Source organism: Peromyscus eremicus, chromosome 14, assembly GCF_949786415.1.
Source record: "Peromyscus eremicus chromosome 14, PerEre_H2_v1, whole genome shotgun sequence".
In the NCBI taxonomy this organism is placed as follows: Eukaryota; Metazoa; Chordata; class Mammalia; order Rodentia; family Cricetidae; genus Peromyscus; species Peromyscus eremicus.
Window position 1 is genome coordinate 25,282,127 of NC_081430.1, and position 20,042 is coordinate 25,302,168.

Sequence of the window (20,042 nt, forward strand, 5' to 3'; positions counted from 1 at the left end):
ACCTTAGGGATAAAAATAATTTCCCTTAGGTTATCAGTCTAGTACCACAGACAGTACATTTTGAGAAAACACAGTTATGTAATTTATGGGTCAATTATGGTACACTGAAATCTTTCACATCTATTTAAATAAAGTTACATGAAAAAATTTTTAGATTTAAATGTCATCACTATTAGCTGATTACTGTTAACCAGTACATTTCAGATGAGGCGAATTATATAAATACACATACACGCCCCCTACCCCCAGTTAGGGAATGAGCTCAGCCAGGGCTCTGAGTCTGGTAAACATACATTCTACCACCGGGGCTATCCTTCTAGTCCCCTATGAATATAGTTCTCAATACTATTCCACTGAGTCTAAATACAGTGTATTAGAGTTGGCTACAAGGAATATCTGCATATTAGCATTTTTAAAAACTTAATTTCACGTATATCACTATTGATTAGTATTGTTTTATATACACAGGACATCTAAAGTTGATTCTCAATTGTAATAATCCATTTCCTGAATGGAGCAAACAAACTTTATAATTAAAAAATGAATTTAGCTATGTGTGCAGATTGGTGCGAGCCTATAATCCTAGTGTTTAGAAGAGTTCAAAGCTAACCTGAACTATATAGTAAGACTCTGTCTCAAAAAAAAAAAAAATCCAATAAACATTATACTATGTCTGTTTTGTAAAGAAGCAGTCAGGTCCAAATTGTTATGAAATACTTACTTCAAAGTCTCTCATTTTGTCTTAAAGTATAAAGGATTATTTTCTATGTAAGAGGTGAAATATGACAGGAAAACAAAGATTTGAAATGAATGGAAGAAAAATTACTCTTCAGGTACTCTTTTGTAATTATAGATTTTACTGTGTTGAACTGAGTACCATTCTGATAAGAATTTGTCATAACTATAAAAGTCTTTAATATAGTCTTCCATCTTATGAGATGGCCTTGATGACTAACGATGACAATACCCAGGTATACATAACCGATTTTCATTTTGCTGTTCAGTAATTCACCTTTGATACCTTTCCTTTCTTTTGCCTTTTTATCTTAATGCCAAACTGATCACTTTCATATAGTGTCCATCTATGAAAGTGAATCTTACACTTTTTATATTATTTTCAAAAGATTTAATCTTGCATGATATATTTTCTCTTTGCTAGGTCTATTAGTTGAAAGGTTTCTAAGTTCTTTGGTAAAATTATTTTTTCTGATGGCAAATTAATTATTTATTAAAATAAAAGATTTAATTTCATTAATGAAACTTCAACTGAGAATTATAATTCTATTTAAAATAGATTAGTTTAAAAAATTGTTGTGCATTTAAATTTATCTGATATAAAGAGATATATCTGATGTAATGAGAGTGAGAAGTAGTTTATTTTGGCCAAGTTCCTATTATGCTCTTTCTGCTTCCCCTGGACATCACCACAACACTCATCACTGGATTTCAGGGGCCTGGTACAGTGCAAGGCACACAGAGAAAAGCCAACGATGAGTCCAGATAGAATGTATTGCAAAAATACAAAGACACATGATGTCAGTTCAATAGAGCCACTTTTCATGCTGAGAAACAACAAACAAAAGAAGTCAATATAACAGGGTATAACTAGTTTCAGTCAAAGAGTCCTATCATTAGTTACGTTATCCCCAAACCATGTTAGTGTTTCATGCAGACCTGGGTTAGTTAGTATAATTCTGGGGGAAAATTTAGTGACAACGTTTGAAATGTTTAGTATGAACCAGGGCAGTGTTAAGTCTGCTTACTGTCTGAGGTACAAGCACAGAGCTTGCTAGTTCTGGAAAAAGGGAATGGGAGAAGAACAAAAGATGCTTTGGTTGACACTTTGTCTTACCTTCAGATAAACAGAACTGATACTTAATGATCTAAAGAGGGAAAATAAAATAAATGAAACAATCATAAGGAGTGCAAGATATTACAGAATAGGAAGGCCACGAGTCATTTTTTTCTGATTTCTTTAAAATTAGTTAATTGTATTAATGCAGTACCCTCTTAAAATCTTCCAATATTATAACACAATTTGCTGTACTCAATGCTTCTAAATCTAGACTGGTTTAGCTTTATTCATAAAGTGAGAGATGATGACACCATTATCTTTGGTCATAAAATTTGATTTTCTTGAGAGTTCCCTCTGCTTTGGAATCTCATGAAACACAAGAGCCAGTAACTGTGATGTGGACCATGTACTTTCATGAAGGTTACTGGTTTTTTAAAGGAATCACATTCAGATAAAAAAAAATTACAGGCCAAACTCAAATAGTCATAAATAATATATTTCAATGATCAGAATTTTCTTCAACAGTATGTAGAAGAAAAGGGTATTGCATTTTGAGTTTGTGACAGGAGCCAGTACTTCTGTTTACTCTACCTGCATCAGAAGGTAAGTGATGGTAGGGCGCTGGAGAGAAGACCTGTGCTGCAAAGTCTTCAAACGTCGTTGGCTCTAAGTGGTGCTGGACTATTGTCTGCAGGTACCGTGCTCTCTCCTCATAGCTGATTCCCTTCTGTTAAGGATGAACTGAGATGCAGTGTACATTATCAACAAGCACATTTTATGAGAGGACCACAAATGCACCCTTACTTATAGTGAACTGTTTCCTGTTCTTACTACTAAAAGTGCCCCTTTTTAAAGTATAAAAGTCTACTTCTTAATGGCAGTTTATTTCTCTTGACTCCATGACAAATGATAGTTTAACAGGAATTTACTAGAGAATAATTGTAATACTGGTTTATTATTAGAACAGTTTGAGAAAAGGTTCAACTGTTAGCTGGTCAGACTGAGCCCTTCTTACCTTGCTAATCAAGTTTCATCTGCAGATTTACTCTCAAAAGTCATTCAATAAAATTATACTGCGCTTAGAATACTATGTCCCAAATTCTCCATTTTTCATTTGTAAAGACTTATTGTGAAATTCCTACATATCTTCTTCATTTTTTAAAGTCTCTGTATTTGCTCACAATTGCTCTCATTTTGAATGGAAGACTACTGTTGCTATAATCCTCGAATAACTCCATGCCGTTAAGATAAATGCATAGCTGAATCTGTGTGTCAGTAAAAAATACCCCATCAATTACAACACTGAAATTACAATTACAACAAGCAGGAATATTTGCAAAGAGTCCACAGGACTCCTAAATACTGTCCAACAAAGCATCTACAGGACACTGACACTGCTAGAGAGAGACTGGACTTCCCTCTCAGCACAGATTATTCCCTGATATTATTGACAAGCAACCAGTCCCTTCAAGTGTTGTTGCTTTTGAACAACCCACTCCAGGCTTCCTGTTTCAGCAGGTCTGATTGTGTTGTTAGCATAGAAAGGGCAAGAAAGGGAGAGAATATTTCTGTTGTTCATGAAAGCAGCTATGGAGATGGCTGTCAAAGTGTAGAGCAGCAGGCAGCAACAGACAATTATCAGGAAAAAGCACATGCCGACTTCGTGTCGTACAGTTCCTGAACTGAGAAACCACCTGACGTTTCTTCTTCAGGTTTAAGTTCTCCTGCTGTAGTTGCTGTGCGGTGTTGATGCTTAAACAAAGACAATGAAAGCGCATACAAGACATTTACATAGGACGGTGAAAATTCACCCAGTGGCTTTTCTTTTTGCATTGATTTTTCTCCCCCTAGAAGCCATTTTAGTATTTCCATCTTAAAATTTGTTATTCTCTTTTAAAAATTACAACTCAATACTTCTATGAATTAAGACTCAAACTAGGAAAAATCATTTGGGAGCTAATTTCAACTGATAATTCAATGAGTGATATTATTATAGTCAGTTACATTTACAACAGTTTACTATGAGGTGGCAAAAAGCTGGCTAGTTAGAGGCCAGACTGAGCACCACTGGGACTTGACTTTAATGGATCCTTTGCCTTGGAAATGGCTTGTCTTCTTGCTTCTTGGATTACAATTTATTTTTTTTTGCATCAAATATTGAAATAACCTGGATGCTACCTCCTTATCATTTGTTATTTTCAATTCTGTACATTGTGGTTGAACTCTAAAAGAATTTTACTTCTGAAATAGGTAGCGGCAGGGCAAGGTGTTGTATTAAAATGACTGTTGCTAAGGAAGGATTCTATGGAAGGGTAGCAGACATTTAGAAGGCAAATTTCACACAGAAAAGTGACACAGCACGTTTAAAAAGAAGATATACGGCTCTAAATGGAAGAGGATGAAGCTGGCTGTTCACTCTGAATAATAGCACATATCTCACAACTTGTTGGAAAGTACTTTTTCATTGGGGGAGATTCACAGCTGCCGAATTTTCTGCAGTTAATAGAGTCCTTTGATTCACAGCAGTGCCCCTTGTACAAAAAATACTGGCCTTTGTGTATTACCAGAAACTAATTTTCTATTTGGCTGAAAAGGGAAAAATGGGGTTATTGCTTCTCCCTCCTACAGAGCTTTTCATTATGCCTGATGCACTCAACTTCTAAGCTCTTCTGAGAAAAAAATAACTGAAGAGGCAAGAGGTAGAAAAGTGAGCTTGTTAGCACATTAGAAGTGAAGTATCTTGGTGGGCCCTAGAAATTCCCAGTGGTGTGTTAACTTATCACTCTATGCATGCTGGCACTGATAGTCTCCCAATTGATCACTCTCTTTTCGCACCAAAGGTGCTGCCAGGAAGCAAAGGCTGAAGGCCCACAGGAGAACAGTCTGCTATCAAAACAAGCTGTTTTTAAAAGTCTGCTTGAATGGGTAAAACGCTTCATGAAAAGCAGGGTGGAGACAGCTACCTGCTTTGAAAATGCTCTACTTTAGAGGGTCTATAAATGAAATATTTTACTTTATCTTATTTAGAGTTTACATAAAAACTAGGCAGAAAAAGCAAATGTTAATATTTTTAAAACAAGGAGGATAGCTCCAATGTGCCAAATTCACCAAAGCAAAAAAAAAAAAAAAAAAAAGATTAGGTAAATAAAGCATAATGAAGGGTGATCTGTGCTAGATGAAGGTTTATAAAGCAAAGGAACTCTAAGCCATAGCACACAGTCCTATAAAATAGCTTTTCCAGACATGTAACATTTTATATAAAATACACAATGTTTTTAATAAAATGCCAATAAATCTTCATTGATGAAAACGGGCTTCATAACTATGAGAAGTTTAAGTCTATGCAAAAGAGTGAGCTTTTAAATGGGAAACCCATCACATATTAGCACAGGCTAACACCTGAACTTTCCTTTTTTGTGGGTTAAGTTCAGAAAGTACTGTTAGCTTGGTAAATACGTATAGCCTAAAGTAACCCAACTTCTGAAGTGAGTGTTCTCTATGGTTTCTCCACGTTTGTTACAGCCAAATTAAGTAACATAAAATGAACCAACCCAATCTACTGTACATACACTTTCACAATTTTTGGTCCAGAAAACATATAATTAGGAGATGTGATAAACTTCCACCACAGTCCTGAATGATTATAAGCTCTAAAGAGTGGTCTTAGCACAATAACGCCCCATTACCTACACAGACACATACCCACACACCCCCACACCCCCTTTACACATACATCCCACACCTACACACACAACCCTTACACATACACACCCTATACCCACACTCCCCCACTGCTCCCCTCCCCACCCACAGGTGCTACAATCACAGCAATATAATCACTCACTAATCCTCTGACCTTGTACTTTCTGCAAAGCAGAAAAGAGGAAGGGATATTACAATTCTGAAAATAATGAGGAACACTACATCTGCTCTGTCACAAAGAAATAGTTTAAAAAACTGAACTTCATTAAGTTTACATTAGTAGACATTTTGAGTAATTGCTTTTAATTTTAAATTTCAAGACAGGCTGTTAAGAAACTAGAGCCCAGTTTTATCCTGGCCCTGAAAATATAAATATGAATTCTTTTCTACAGTTTACGGGGGCATCACCATCTGCCCCTATTTACTTTATTAGGGCTTTAAAGAATATAAATACACTGTAACCCAAAGGTTCTTCTACATCTGAGCTGAGAATTATTTATTTTCATGCTACAGTGGTACAAATGCTGTTACGTATTTCTAGAACTTAATTTATTTAAAAGTATGTCCAATACTTTATGAAGTATGGACCTTTACACTATATCCAAATGTAAGGACTATAGCTATACAAATAGTTCTGATGAGCTTCTAGGAACTGTACAACTCAAAGGAACTCTTCATGTACTCTTCTGCTCGGCTGTCAGCAAGGTAACCAATATAACCAATGTAGTATCTCTGTACTAGTTTAAAGTTTGGTGCACATCTTTGTGCACAGCAGCGTCTATCTCCACAATTTCCCCTCCCACTGTTTCTAGCCTGTCCAGGCTAACCTTGAACACAGGATCTTCCGGAACTACAGGTGTACTCCACCACACCCTGCTCTAGGAAAGTTTTCAATGCCAAGGCAGGAAACATATCTTTGTTGCCAGATATACTTGCATATCCTGTAATCTTAGCAGTTTGGAAGCTGAACCAAGAGGGTTTTAATGCCAGGCTAGTTTGGGCTACAAAGTGAGCATCCATCCATCCAATATACAGCTCTAGTCATGTGTCAGGACTCTATAACAATGTCAATAATGTTTCCTACTTGTGGTATGTACAGAGGGCTTTTGATTTATTCTGACATAAGTACATTAAACAGGAAGAAAAGGTTAAGCAGGAAATATTTCCATTTTATTAAACTGCAAGGAGACTAGACTTTAAGGGAGATTTGTTCTTAAAGAAGCTACAACCTTCAGTCTCTACAAGTTTCTTAGTCCTAGAATTTTTTTTTTTTTTTTTTTTTTTTTTTTTTTTTTTTGGTTTTTTTCGAGACAGGGTTTCTCTGTGTAGCTTTGCGCCTTTCCTGGAACTCACTTGGTAGCCCAGGCTGGCCTCAAACTCACAGAGATCCGCCTGGCTCTGCCTCCCGAGTGCTGGGATTAAAGGCGTGCGCCACCACCGCCCGGCAGTCCTAGAATTTTAAACTGCTTTTACCATGAGAAATAAGAACACTTTCATATTTTTTGTTTGTTTGTTTTTTGAGACATGGTCTCTCTGATGTATAGCTCTGGCTGTCCTGGAATTTGCTCTGTAGACCAGGCTGGTCTCCAACTCCCAGAGACCCACCTGCTTCTGCCTCTCAAGTGCTTGGATTGAAGGTGTGCACCACCATGCTCAGTTTGGCATGACTCAGTAGGTTGTACACTTAGAATGTAATTTATGATTATACTAAAAGAAATGGAAAGTTTTGCATGCATACACACTTTAAATACATATATATATATTTATATATATAAAAATGAATAAAGCATAAATCATGTGTTATGAAAATTATAATTGTAAACAAATATCCAAGATTTTTACTATTGCTTATTTTCCTCTTTTACGGTTTAATGACTAATCTCCTAAATACAGGAAAAAAAACCCACAGTAAAGATGGCTTCTTTTAAAGGAAGCCCGAAGTTTTGGTCTCTGTTGTCAGTGGCAGTCTTAGGGAGGGATGGAAGGTCTGCTCTGGAATTGCGGGCTTTCTTAGACAGCATGTGCTCTACACTCAGCCTGTGACTTCTCTGTAGCTTTGAGGAGTAGGAGTTTCTATCTCTTCTCTGTAGTCAAGATCCCAAGAATATTATCATAGGGAGACTTCTGACAGAAACCATTATTTAGAAATTCTGGATGAACAACTGTATTGAAGAGTGTTATTTAAATTGTACTTGCAGTGGCTATAAGCTGAGTACTTCTTACATTATTAGAACCATCTGGTCAGTAAACGTGCTATTTGTGAGACAGCTTTGCAACTTGTGCTAGGTACTAAAACTACAACGATAAAATGCACAGCCTCTGCCTCTGCTCCCATGACATTAGTCTCTCCACAAGTCTAACCACAGAATGCACACTTCAAATACACCATAAACATGCACAGAACCTCTAGTCTACAAAGTGCAACAGCAACACAGAAGTACCACCAGAATCTGCCCCTCGAAGTCAGGAACAGAAAGGGTTTCTTCTCTTCTTTCCTTTGTTTCTCGAGACAGGATTTTAACAATCCAAGGTAGCCTAGAACTGTGTAGCCAAGGATGATCTTGAATTTCTGATTCTCCTGACTCCATCTCCCAAGTGTTGGGATAATAGGTATGAGTCACTGACCCTTCCAGAAGCTATCTAAGAGCGTAGTTTTCTAGAATAGGCACCAGGAAAGAGACAACAGAGATGGGAATGGGAAAAGCACCAATATCAATTTAAAAAAAATGTGTGTGTGTGTGTATGTGAGAGAGAGAGAGAGAGAGAGAGAGAGAGAGAGAGAGAGAGAGAGAGAGAGAGAGAGAGAGAGAGAGACGGAGCGGGGGATGCACATGCAGGTGTCTGTGGGCCACAGTGCATGTGTAGGGAGGTTAGCAGACAAGTTCAGGCCTTTCACCTTGACACATGTCCCCTGTCCCCTCTGCTTACTCCAGTCTACTTAGCCTGCAGCTTCTGGGTGTCTTCACTTCCTGTCTCATGAGGGAACCCTGGGCATAACTGTGCATTACTGTGTCTTGTTTGCTAAGTGTTGTTCTGGGACTTGAACTTGGGTCTTCATGCTTGTGGAGTAAGCACTTAACCCACTGAGCCAACTCCCTTCGCCCCACCGCAGCCATTTCCAGTCACACTTAGGAGCATACTTGGTTCTGTCCCACCTCTTATCTTGCATCAGTGAAGCAGCCACGCCTTTAGTCCCAGCACTCTGGAGGCAGAGGTGGGCCGGTCTCCATGCCAGCTAGGGCTGTGCAGTGAGAACTTGTCACATTTGAAAAAACAAAAACAAAAACAAAAAGTAAGCACACTGTAACAGTGTATAAGCAGGTGAAGTCTAACAGCAGCACGAAGGGAAAATTGGAAACTGCTCTTTAATTATTCTTGAAAAGCTGGTTAAAGAAAACGTTCTATGAATGTTACAAAGAATTACAACTCATTATAATTCAGCACTGAGACAAATATGCACCCCCACTTTCAATAATCCTTAAAAGGAAATTTAACACTTAAAAATTTTTATGATTTTATAATAGTGTTTAAACGAATTTTTATTTGTATAAAGGGGCCATCACTGAAAAAGGAGAACAGACCTTAAAGAAAATCTGTGTAGGTAATAAAATGTAGGGTAATTTAAAATAATTTAGGGCAGCCGGGCAGTGGTGGCGCATACCTTTCTTTAACCTTGGATCTTTGTGGTCTACAGAGCTAGTTCTAGGAGAGGCTCCAAAGCTACACAGAGAAACCCTGTCTAAGAAAAAAAAATTTAGGGCATGTTTCTGAATAAGCTTGGTACACAAGGACAAAGACACTATCTGGATGTGGTGGCACATGTCTGCAACCCCAATGCTTAGGAGGCTGGGGCAGGAGGACTGCTGTTGAGTTCAAGGTGGTCAGCCTGTGCTACAGAGTGAGAGAAACTCCATCCCCCCCCCCCCAAAAAAAAAACCCACTTGAAAAACATTTAGATATAGATTAGCTTCAAGTTATAATGGGGTTACCTCCCAATAAATCTACTGTGGATAAAAAATAAGTTTAAAATGCATTTAACACGGCAAGTCTATTGAAGATCCCAGCTAGAATATGGCCCGCTGAGGAGTTCAGATTGTTTATCTCCATTATCCTGGGCATGGGTAGGAGGGGCAAGAAAGTATAGCATTCGACCGTCCAGCAAGACGTGAATGCAGTTTTCACCAAATGGACTTCTTTCTACACAAGGAAACACATAAAGCGGAACCAAAATAAACCATCAACTATCTGGTTTGCCTGTCTGTCTGTCTTTCTTTCTAAAAATGTTTTTGGAGGCAGTCTTGCTTCGGAGCTCAGGCTGGCCTAAGACTCACGGTCATCCTGCCTCGTCACATGCCTGATTGTTTTTGTCCACCCCAAACCAGAGAAATGTTTCTTCTGCAATCAGTCCTCCGGGCTTCGAGGAAGAGCTGCAAACTGTACAAAACACAAAGTGCTGCTGCTGAGTCCAGCTGGGACTGGGAGCCTGTCTTTCAGGTAATGCCTCAGTATGCTTCGTATCTGATTTCACTGATCTGTGTGTTTGGTGGAGGAGAGAGACAGAGAGAGAGAGAGAGAGAGAGAGAGAGAGAGAGAGAGAGAGAGAGAGAGAGGAGAAAGACTACAAGGCATGTTATCCCAAAGATGGCCAAGACAATGAGCATTAGCCAAATTCTGAGGCTGTTGAAAACATCTGTTTATATCTCTACACTGTAATTATTATACTTTAATATATATACCATAGTTAAAAAATCCCATTTGTCCTAAAATAAAAATGAGAAAAGAATTCAAGTGATATTTAACATTTTAGTTTTAGAAGGCCATGAAATATCTTTATACACTGTGAGGCAAAAAAAAAAAAAAAATCACTGAATAGCCTTGAATCATGAAGAAGACGAATTTTACTGAGATATGCAACATATGTTAGTTGTAAAGTATTATGTGAACCTGAAATATATAGGGCAAATGAAGTCTCCTATGAACTAATAGACACTATTCATTTATAAAATGAATGTAAACTATATTATTTACCTTACAAAGCAATGTCTGAGAAATTAGTAATTTGGCAGGGGGAGAGATATTCCATTTCTTTCCTACTGTAGCTAAATCTGCCATGAAACATGCAGTCTAGTTCACGTGCAGTGAACACAAATTCTCCTAAACCTCATAATGTTTAATTGTACCATGCTAGCAGAAGTCCTTCTCAAAAAGCCTGCAACAAGTTATGATCAACTGTCTGTTCTGTGTCTTATATTAATGCAATTCTTTAGTAGCTGACACTATCTACACCATTAGGAAAAGCTGTGATTTGTCAGTGCAGACAAAGCTGGGCTTTAATCCATCCTTTTAACCACATTGCCAAGTCTGTATTGTTTTCACTGCGTCTCAATTAGAGATAGGCAGGACACCTGGTACTTCTTTATCGGAGTCCCATGGTTGCCAGATGACTCAAAATCCATAGCAGGTGCTAAGGCAGTGTGAGGATAGCCCTATTACTGGAAGCTGGAGTGGAATACATTTGTACCATATATAATTGCTTGTAAATCAGTCAATTACTAAATGAAAACATTACAAGAGTTGATAAGTTCATTTCTACCAATGTTCATGTAAATACATTAAGAAAGATTAGCCTCAAATAAATAGGCTTAAAAATTCAAACCCATCTAAGGTCTCTGAAAATACTTCCTGATTTAATAATCTAATAATCATTGGTGATTTACAGACGTCACTAGCATGACTACAAACTTACATCTCTCTCTCCTACCTTCACAAAAGGTGCACGAAACAAAGCATCTAAAAGAAAAACTAAGTTATGTGGACTTCAAATTTAATGAAATTAAAAATTTCTATCTATTCTTGTTAAGATATACTTGAGAATACTATCATTAATTTGTAAAAATGAAGTTTTCATACTGAGTTAAGAACTGCTCCAAAATCACTAGTATTAGAGTAAGTTTATAAGTACTGGGAGGGTCTGAGAAACACAGTCTCTTCATGTCGTTCCTTTTGGAAACAAAATTTTCAGTACATCAAAGCAGAGAAAATTAATGTAGGAGTTTCAGGTAAATATTAAGCTTGAACCTTGTCAGATGATTGTAAAAAAGAAAAGAATATGCACACACACACCCACACACCTACACACAAAGAAACAAAAATGAAAACCACCCCAAACCAAAAAGCTCCCCAAACTCTAAAGTGAGATTTTACAGTATACAATTACTTAAGTGTTATCTCTACTTAAATGTGCACTAATATAATTAAGATTTTAAATGCTGTAATTATTGGGGATACAGAAAAGTGATTTTATTATCATAGCAAGTATTAACAAAGCACAGCAAATTGCCATTTCAAACATGGTCATAGACTCTATGATAAGCAGTATATTGGCTTAAACTAATGCACTATGTGCCCCCAGGGAATGATAGCCTGGGACACTGGCCTTTAACATCAGAATCTGTCCATTAATCTTGACTTTAAATATAATCTATTCTGCAGTAGAAGGAAGAATGGGCATTCAATGAATTACTGTTTTTGAAATACTGCACTAGTGCCATTTACTAAAATCATTTAAGGGGATACAAGGAGAGGGAATTCTAGTAAATTTTACAGATTCACTAATTTTATAAAACATGCACTTGACTTTCTCCAACTTCAGCAAGAACATCTCAGTTATATAAGAAATTATAGCAAAAAGTTTTCTTAAAAATCTCTCTTCCTGCTCTTATATAAGGGTAGCTGCCTTAGTCAATTTAATTTCAGCTGGAAAAAGAATCACCTGTGGAAATACACTGTGGGGTCAGAATCCCTGGAGGCTAAAAATAGGTTTTAACTTAAAAAAGAAAAAAAGTAGATCATTGTTTGCTTGCTTCAGAATGACCAATGGCTTGTTAAAAGAGTTCCAGGACACAGAAAGCTCAGGGAGTATTTATACAAATACCAGGGTGTATGATACTTCATAAAAAGGAAACAATCGTCCCATTTTTAAAGATACTCAAGCTAGTCAGAACTCACTGAGGTAAGGAAAGATGATTAAAAACAGCCATTAGGTATTTACTAAATGGTAAATGTAGGAATTAAGATGTGCTGAGTCACTTATTTTAGTAGATTATTTTAGCATCTGTAACTGTTACACAGTTGATTTACATTTCTATAATAACATACAATATACAAACTATATCTATATTCAGATGTCACCTGGGAATTCCAAAAAGGCAAAGTGTAAAGGAAACTAAACTAGATTTCTAGCTTTATCGGATATGTGAATTGTGGTGATTTTGTGGTGATTTTAAGCCATTCTCATTTAAAAATTTTATGGCTATAAAACTTACTTTCATCTAAACATAGAAATATCATGAAATAAAACATTCATTAATGACATTGCTGTAGCATAAGCCGGTGGGCTGAAAACAGATATGGCATGTTAACACACAGTACTACAGGTGGCTGTTTAAATATATTCATTTGCTTTCTTTTTGATGGTAGCTATGTGCTAAAGGAGAGTCAACACTCCTATCAAGAGAGTAAGTAAATGTGGAAACATCAGTTCTACAGCAGCTATTTTTGCTCCTTTGCTTTTCTGAGCAGCAATTAGTAAAGCAACTCCTTCCCCTCCTCCCTAGCTGTCAAGCTGTTCAGAGCAGTCTGCAACTTGACAATGGTACCATTGTGAATGCTCTCTGGGCTTCCTTCCCACAGAGAGTTAAATGGGCAGTTCCTGCTGCCCATGATTGGTGTCCAGTGAAATAATACTCAAGAGCCAGGTTTTATCAGCTTCACGCCAAAGAAGTGAAGCCAGGGAACCCAAGCCTTCATATCATACTAGACCATATGCCAACCCTGATGGCCCCAAAGGTTTATCACTAAGAATCAGGATCCATCATGTCCCTTGTGAAATTTCACTTCACATACCTTATGTGAAATGCAAAGCTTCACTAAAAACTGAACCTTCTTTACAACTGGCATGAACAGATGGACGGTAACAGTGGCTTGGCAAGCAAAAGTTAAGATTGAAATAGGCTATACTGTAGTGTTTGAGAGAATGTATTTAGAAGAAAATGGGGAGATTTGTGACCCATGCTTTAATTTTTATTCTATTATTGAATTAATAAAAGTTAGTATTAAAAATTCTTACTTTTAGTACAATGAAAAGGATTAAAAGCACTTTAGTTCCCATGCCAATAGGTTTAACGAGTTAGACTGATTTCTACTTTATAGCCTTTCTTTATTTGTTCTCTGAATCCTCCAAATACCATCCGAGTCTACAGTTGTTTTTTAATATTTAAACAAAGACTAGAAGGCAATTTGTGCATCAGTGTGGTGAATAATAATATGAATATACCAGCCTATCCTTATCACTCACAGAACACAGGTTTTTAACATGGGGAAGAAAACCCTGTTTCAGCAGAGGTGAAAAGCTAAAAGATAAATGTAGACCAACATCAAATTTAGGTGATTGAGGAGCAGTATGTCCAGGCCCTCATGGAGCTCTGTCTTGCCTCTGGAGTACTGAGATATGACCCAGCTGTCTACATTGGTATTTGTGGACCACACTGTCACATGAGATTTGACAAAAATGTCTAAGATAGTAGAAGTAATTTTTTTTTTTGTCACGAAGCCAGCATACAATAACTAAGAACAGGACACCACCCCCACAGAGGATAGGCTCTAAGAACTTCATTTGCCAGTACTGTATAAAAGCATAATATATAAAAACAAAGTTAGGATTGCTATGTAAGAATGTACAGTCTAAACCAGGCGTGGGGCTGTACATCTATAAACTCAATAACTTGGGAGGCAGAAGTAGACTTTGAGTTCAAGGCTAGTCTGCAGTACACAGCCAGCGGGTCTCGACTAGCCTGGCTACAGATAAAAACCCTGTCTCAAAAACCGAAGGGCTGAGGTAGAGTTTGCTCAGCAGTGGAGTGCTTGTCCAGTGCATACACACTGAATTTGATTTTCAGCACTATAAAGAATCTATCATAGGAAATAAAATCTCAAATGCTCTTTAAAAATGACAAATATGTGTACATACTATCAAACATTTACAAATACCTTCTCAGTCTCACTAAGAAAAAAGATATCAGCTATTACTGTTAATAGCCTGACAATAATTGCTTGATGAATTATAAAAAATTGAGATTTATGAAAATGACAGTTAATAAAAGCATACATTGTAAAGGTTTCTCCAAGGAGAAAAATTATTAATTTCAACGGCAATTCCTCGTAAATCACAAGGCAAAGGGCACACAAACGCAGAAGGGACTGTCACTGGCATCATACTGTCAGTAACACCAGAAACCCAGACCGGTCTGCTTTTCTTTCTTTCTGGCTGCACTGTAGGTTAAGACATATTTCTTCATCTTCACCTGCTACTGCTCTTCCGTCCGTCCGTCTTGTACCACCCTGCAGTGATCTATTTGCATTAGAACAGACTTATCTACTTATGGGGGAGAGGGAAGGCATATGGAGGTCAGAGAACAACAGTTTTGGGGGTTGGTTCTCTTCCACTTTGTTGTGAGGCAGGGTCTTTCATTGAGCAGCTGAACCCTGAAGCAGGCTTCTGGCCGATTTTCTCGTCTCCACTTTCTATCTTCCCACAGAAGTGCTGAGAATACAGAAGCACGTTACTGCATCTGTCGGTTTATGTGGGTCGAGAGGGATTAACTCAGGTTGTTGGTTTTTCATAGTTGATAGTTCAGTTTTTACCCACTGAATTATCTCCCTGGTCCCAACTTGCATTCCTTTCTTTCTTCTTTCTTTCTTTCTTTTCTTTCTTTCTTTCTTTTTTTCTTTTCTTCTTCTTCTTCTTCTTCTTCTTCTTCTTCTTCTTCTTCTTCTTCTTCTTCTTCTTCTTCTTCTTCCTCCTCCTCCTCCTCCTCCTCCTCCTCCTCCTCCTCCTCCTCCTCCTTCTTATTAAGAGATTTCCTATTCATTTTATATACCAAACACAAATTCCCCTGTCCTCCCTCCTCCCACCCCCCAGCCTTCCCTCCCTACCCACCCCCCATTCCTACCTCCTCCAAGGCAAGGTCTCCCATGGGGAGTCTGCAGAGCCTGGCGCATTCAGTTGAGGCAGGTCCAGGTCCCTCCTCCCTGCACCAAAGCTGCACAAAGTGTCCCACCATAGGCACTAGGCTCCAAAAAAGCCAGCTCATGCACTGGGGATAGGTCCTGATCCCACTGCCTGGGGGGCCCCCTAAACAGTTCAAGCTAAACAACAGTCTTGCCTATCCAGAGGGCCTAGATGTTATGCAGACATTAAGAGACCATGGATGCCAACCCAGACTATTATATCCAGCAAAACACTCAATTGCCATAGATGGAATAAACAAAATATTCCATGATAAAACCAGATTTAAACAATACCTATCCACAAATCCAGCCCCACAGAAAGCACTAGAAGGAAAAATCCAACCTAAGGAAGTTAGATACACCCATGAAAACACAGGCAATAGATAATCCCACACCAACAAATACCAAAGAAGGGAAACACACAACACTACCACCAAAAAATAACAGGAATTAACAATCACTGGTCATTAATATCCATGAACATCAATGTTCTCAATTTGCCTACAAAAAGACACAGGCTAACAGAATGGATACGAAAACAGGATCCATCCTTCTGCTGCATACAAGAAATACACCGAAACTTCAAAGACAGATACTACTTCAGGGTAAAAGGCTGGGAAAAGACTTTCCAATCAAATGGACTTAAAAACAAGCTGGTGTAGCTATCCTAATATCTAACAAAATAGACTTTAAACTAAAATCAATCAAAAGAGATCAGAAAGGACATTACATATTTATCACACGGAAAATCTACCAAGATGAAGTCTCAATTCTGAACATTTATGCCCCAAATACAAGGGCACCCACATCTGTAAAAGAAACATTACTAAAGCTTAAATCGCACATCAAACCCCACACATTAATAGTGGGAGATTTCAACACTCCACTCTCACCACTGGACAGATCTACCAGACTGAAACTTAACAGAGAAATAAGGGACCTAGCAGAAGTTATGACTCAAATGGACTTAATATATACAGAACATTCAACCCTAACCAAAAAAGAATATACCTTCTTCTTAGCACCCCAATGGAACCTTCTCTAAAACTGATCACATGCACAGTCACAAAACAAATCTCAACAGATAAAAAAAAAAATGGAATAACCTCCTGTATTTTATCGGACCACAACAACAAAAATTACAGAAAGAGATTCATGGAAACTGAATAATGCTCAACTGAATCACCAATGGGTCAAGAAAGAAGTAAAGAAAGAAATTAAAGATTTCCTAGAATTCAATGAAAATGAAAGTACAACATACCCAAACTTACGGGGGCACTATGAAAGCAGTGCTAAGAGGAAAATTCATAGCACTAAATGCACACATAAAGAAGATAGAGAAGCCGGTTGGTGGTGGCGCACGCCTTCAATCCCAGCACTCGGGAGGCAGATCCAGGCGGATCTCTGTGAGTTCGAGGCCAGCCTGGGCTACCAAGCGAGTTCCAGGAAAGGCACAAAGCTACACAGGGAAACCCTGTCTTGAAAAAAACCAAAAAAAAAAAAAAAAAGATAGAGAAATCTCACACCAGTGACTTAACAGCACACCTGAAAGCTCTAGAACAAAAAGAAGCAAACTCACCCAGGAGGAATAGATGCGAGGAAATAATCAAATTGAGGGCTGAAATCAATGAAATAGAAACCAACTTGCATTTCTTGACCACATTACACTCCATATGTTGCCACATCCCTTTCCTACCCTGAAAAGCTTTGAATTTCTTTGTCTCATAAAGTCCCGTGTATCTTTAAAGTAATCTGCAGAACAGAATTCCTTGGTAAAGCCATTCCTAATCCGCTTCACCACAATACCATCTTTTCTCACTCATAGTCATTATCCCTATCCTAATTTGTATGTATTTCTTCTGCTGGGCCCTCTCAGTGTGCAGTTCACTAATCCAGTTCACAGGCTTCTTCTCTCCCACACCACATTGTATGCTCCTCAAACACAGAGACCTTCTTTCTTTTTAGACAAGGTCTTACTATGTAGCTTTGACTGTTCTGGAACTCAATAACTCAATGTGTAGATTAGGCTGACCTCGAATTCAGAGGAATTCACCTGCCTCTGCCTCCTAAGTGCTGGAATTAAAGATGTGTGCCACCACATCCACACCTGAGGGGGTGGTGGCTTTCTTAATTCTAGCTTTTCTCTGACAGTGTCTCCTAGATTGAAGATTGACAACAAATACGTGACTAAGTGAATGACCTCGACGTCCTTAGTAATATAGTTAATATCAGTTCTTGGGAGAGGATAAAATCTGTATCTTAGATTTTAACATTGTTTAAAAAAATAAAGTTGAAGCCAGGTGGTGGTGGTGCGTCTTTAATCCCAGCACTTGGGAGGTAGGGGCAAGAGGATGGATCTCTGTGAGTTAAGGGCCAGGTTGGTCTATAGAGTGAGTTCCAAGACAGCTAGGGTTACACAGGGAAACCCTGTCTTGGAAAACTATGGGTTCAATTACTGGTTCAATTCCATAAACAAACTTACTCTATTAACATCACATATTTATTACACACCAGAGTTTCATGTCTATTTCCTTTCTTTTTTTTTTGGTTCCCCCTTCTCCTTCTTCCTCCCTCAACCTCTTCCAGTATTAGAGATTTGTGTAAGCTAGGCAAGTGTTCTTCCATGGAGTTATAGTCCCTTTAAAGATAAACCTTTTTCTTTTTAAATTTGGAGACATAGTGAACTTACTATGCATCCTAGTCTGGTCTAAAACTTGTAATCCTCCTGCCTCAACTTTCCAAGAAGTTGGTTCTATAGGTGTTTGCCACTATATCTGGTTGCTTTTATTTTTTCCTTGTTGAAAGTATAAGTCAGATTTGGCATTTCCAAACCAATAACAACTTTAAAAATATATGATAAAAGATTTCTACAATGATTGAAAAGAATCTACTAGATAATTAGTAGTATCATCAACAAGCAGATACTTTCCATTCAGTGAAAGGAATAGCTAAAATAATTACACAGTAAGGAATCTATTAGTGTCACTATAGAAGTGCTACACATATCTAGGGTCCCTGTTTAAAGAATTGCTCTGTTTGCAGAAACACTATTAGGGTTGGCAATAAAATAAAGGTCAGTGGAATACATAAGCATACCAAAAAACTCTTTGAAAGTAATTATATATATAGACATTCTGTCTTTAATATGGAAGAAATGTAAATGCTCCAATTAAAGACTGTCAGGCATAAGAATATTTCAACTCTTGGGGAAGTCCTAACACAACGATTACTACCAAGCACAATGCCCGCAAGCACATAAAAGACTCCACATAGTTCTGAGTATATTTACCAGCTAACCGATTTGTCCATTCGGTTCAAGACTGATTCAGAAAGAATGAAAAATAAATGCCATCAGATATGGAGACTCCTAGTGGAATCGCTAATGGTACAACCGGTCCTGCAGTGAGCTGAAGGACTAGCTCCCCAGCACCCAGAGTACCGCAGCTCCCTCTGCTGCTCGCCTGTGACTCTCACCTTTCCTGCCATCTAGTAAGGACGTGTGAGCCTTGGAACTTCAATCTTGGTAAAATGGTACAGTCTTCCACTGTCAGTGCCATCAAGTCAGACATGTCTCGGCTCACTTTTCTCCCTAACAGATAGTCTTTGCCCTTATCTTTTCCTATTCATCTCTGACAATGAATGCCCCTCACTAAACATAATGTTCACTAATAAAAATACACCAACTAACCAATCAAAATACAAACTTCTGGGGCATGGTGGTGCACACCATTGATCCTAGCACACAGGAGGCAGAGGCAAGCAGATCTCTGTGAGTGCAAGGCCAGCCTGGTCTACAGAGTGAGTTCTAGGCCAGCCAGGGCTACATAGTGAGATCCTTTCTCAAAAACCAAACCCAGCCCTTTCTGTGTGTTTGCTGCTGTTTTCTTCGTGTGCTGTGATAGATATTCTTAGTTGTCAGCTTGACTGGAGGATGACACACCTGTAATCTGGGCCACACCCTCTGCTGGGAGCCTATATAAGAACATGGAAGAAAGAAGGCTTCCTTGTTCTTTGCCTGCTTGCCCTGGCCTTGTCAGCACTTCCATTCCTTCATTGGCACTGGAGCCTACTTCTTTGGGATCCCAGCATATAGAAGAACAGCTGAGACACCTAGCCTAGTGGACTTTCCATTCATGGCTAGGCATTGTTGGATTAGTTGGACTGCAGCATGTAAGTCATTCCAATAAGTTCCCTTTATATATATAAATGTGTGTGTGTGTGTGTACATATATACGTGTGTTTGTATAGATACATTCCATAAGTTCTGTGACTCTAGAGAACCCTGGTTAATACATGTGTCAAAGGCAATTTTTTTGGTTCTAGGCTTCCTCATTTTACCTACCCAGCACACTCTTCAAAGTGGCAGCCAAGTTATAAAGTTTTTTAAAGATTGATTTTATTTTATATGTATGAATATTTTCCTTGCATGCATGCATATGTACCACATGTGTGCCATGTGTCAGTGGAGTTCAAAAGA

The 20,042-nt window shown here is 38.2% G+C and overlaps 1 protein-coding gene across 4 annotated transcripts in view; it reads right to left on the reverse strand.

Moving 5' to 3' along the window:
• Ralgapa1 (Ral GTPase activating protein catalytic subunit alpha 1) overlaps positions 1–20,042 on the reverse strand; it is a 221,331-nt gene that overhangs the window by 6,631 nt on the left and 194,658 nt on the right. For 2 of the 4 annotated variants that reach the window (XR_009382814.1, XM_059279418.1), the window contains exons 39-40: positions 2,387–2,511; positions 1,853–1,883 (exon numbers count right to left, since the gene is read on the reverse strand). Coding sequence is in view for 3 of the 4 variants with exons in the window: in XM_059279418.1 (XP_059135401.1) it covers positions 1,876–1,883; positions 2,387–2,511 (133 nt within the window). In the remaining variant the exon portion in view is untranslated. The remainder of the gene's footprint in view (positions 1–1,852; positions 1,884–2,386; positions 2,512–20,042) is intronic. The other 2 variants (XM_059279417.1, XM_059279419.1) reach the window with 1 other exon arrangement.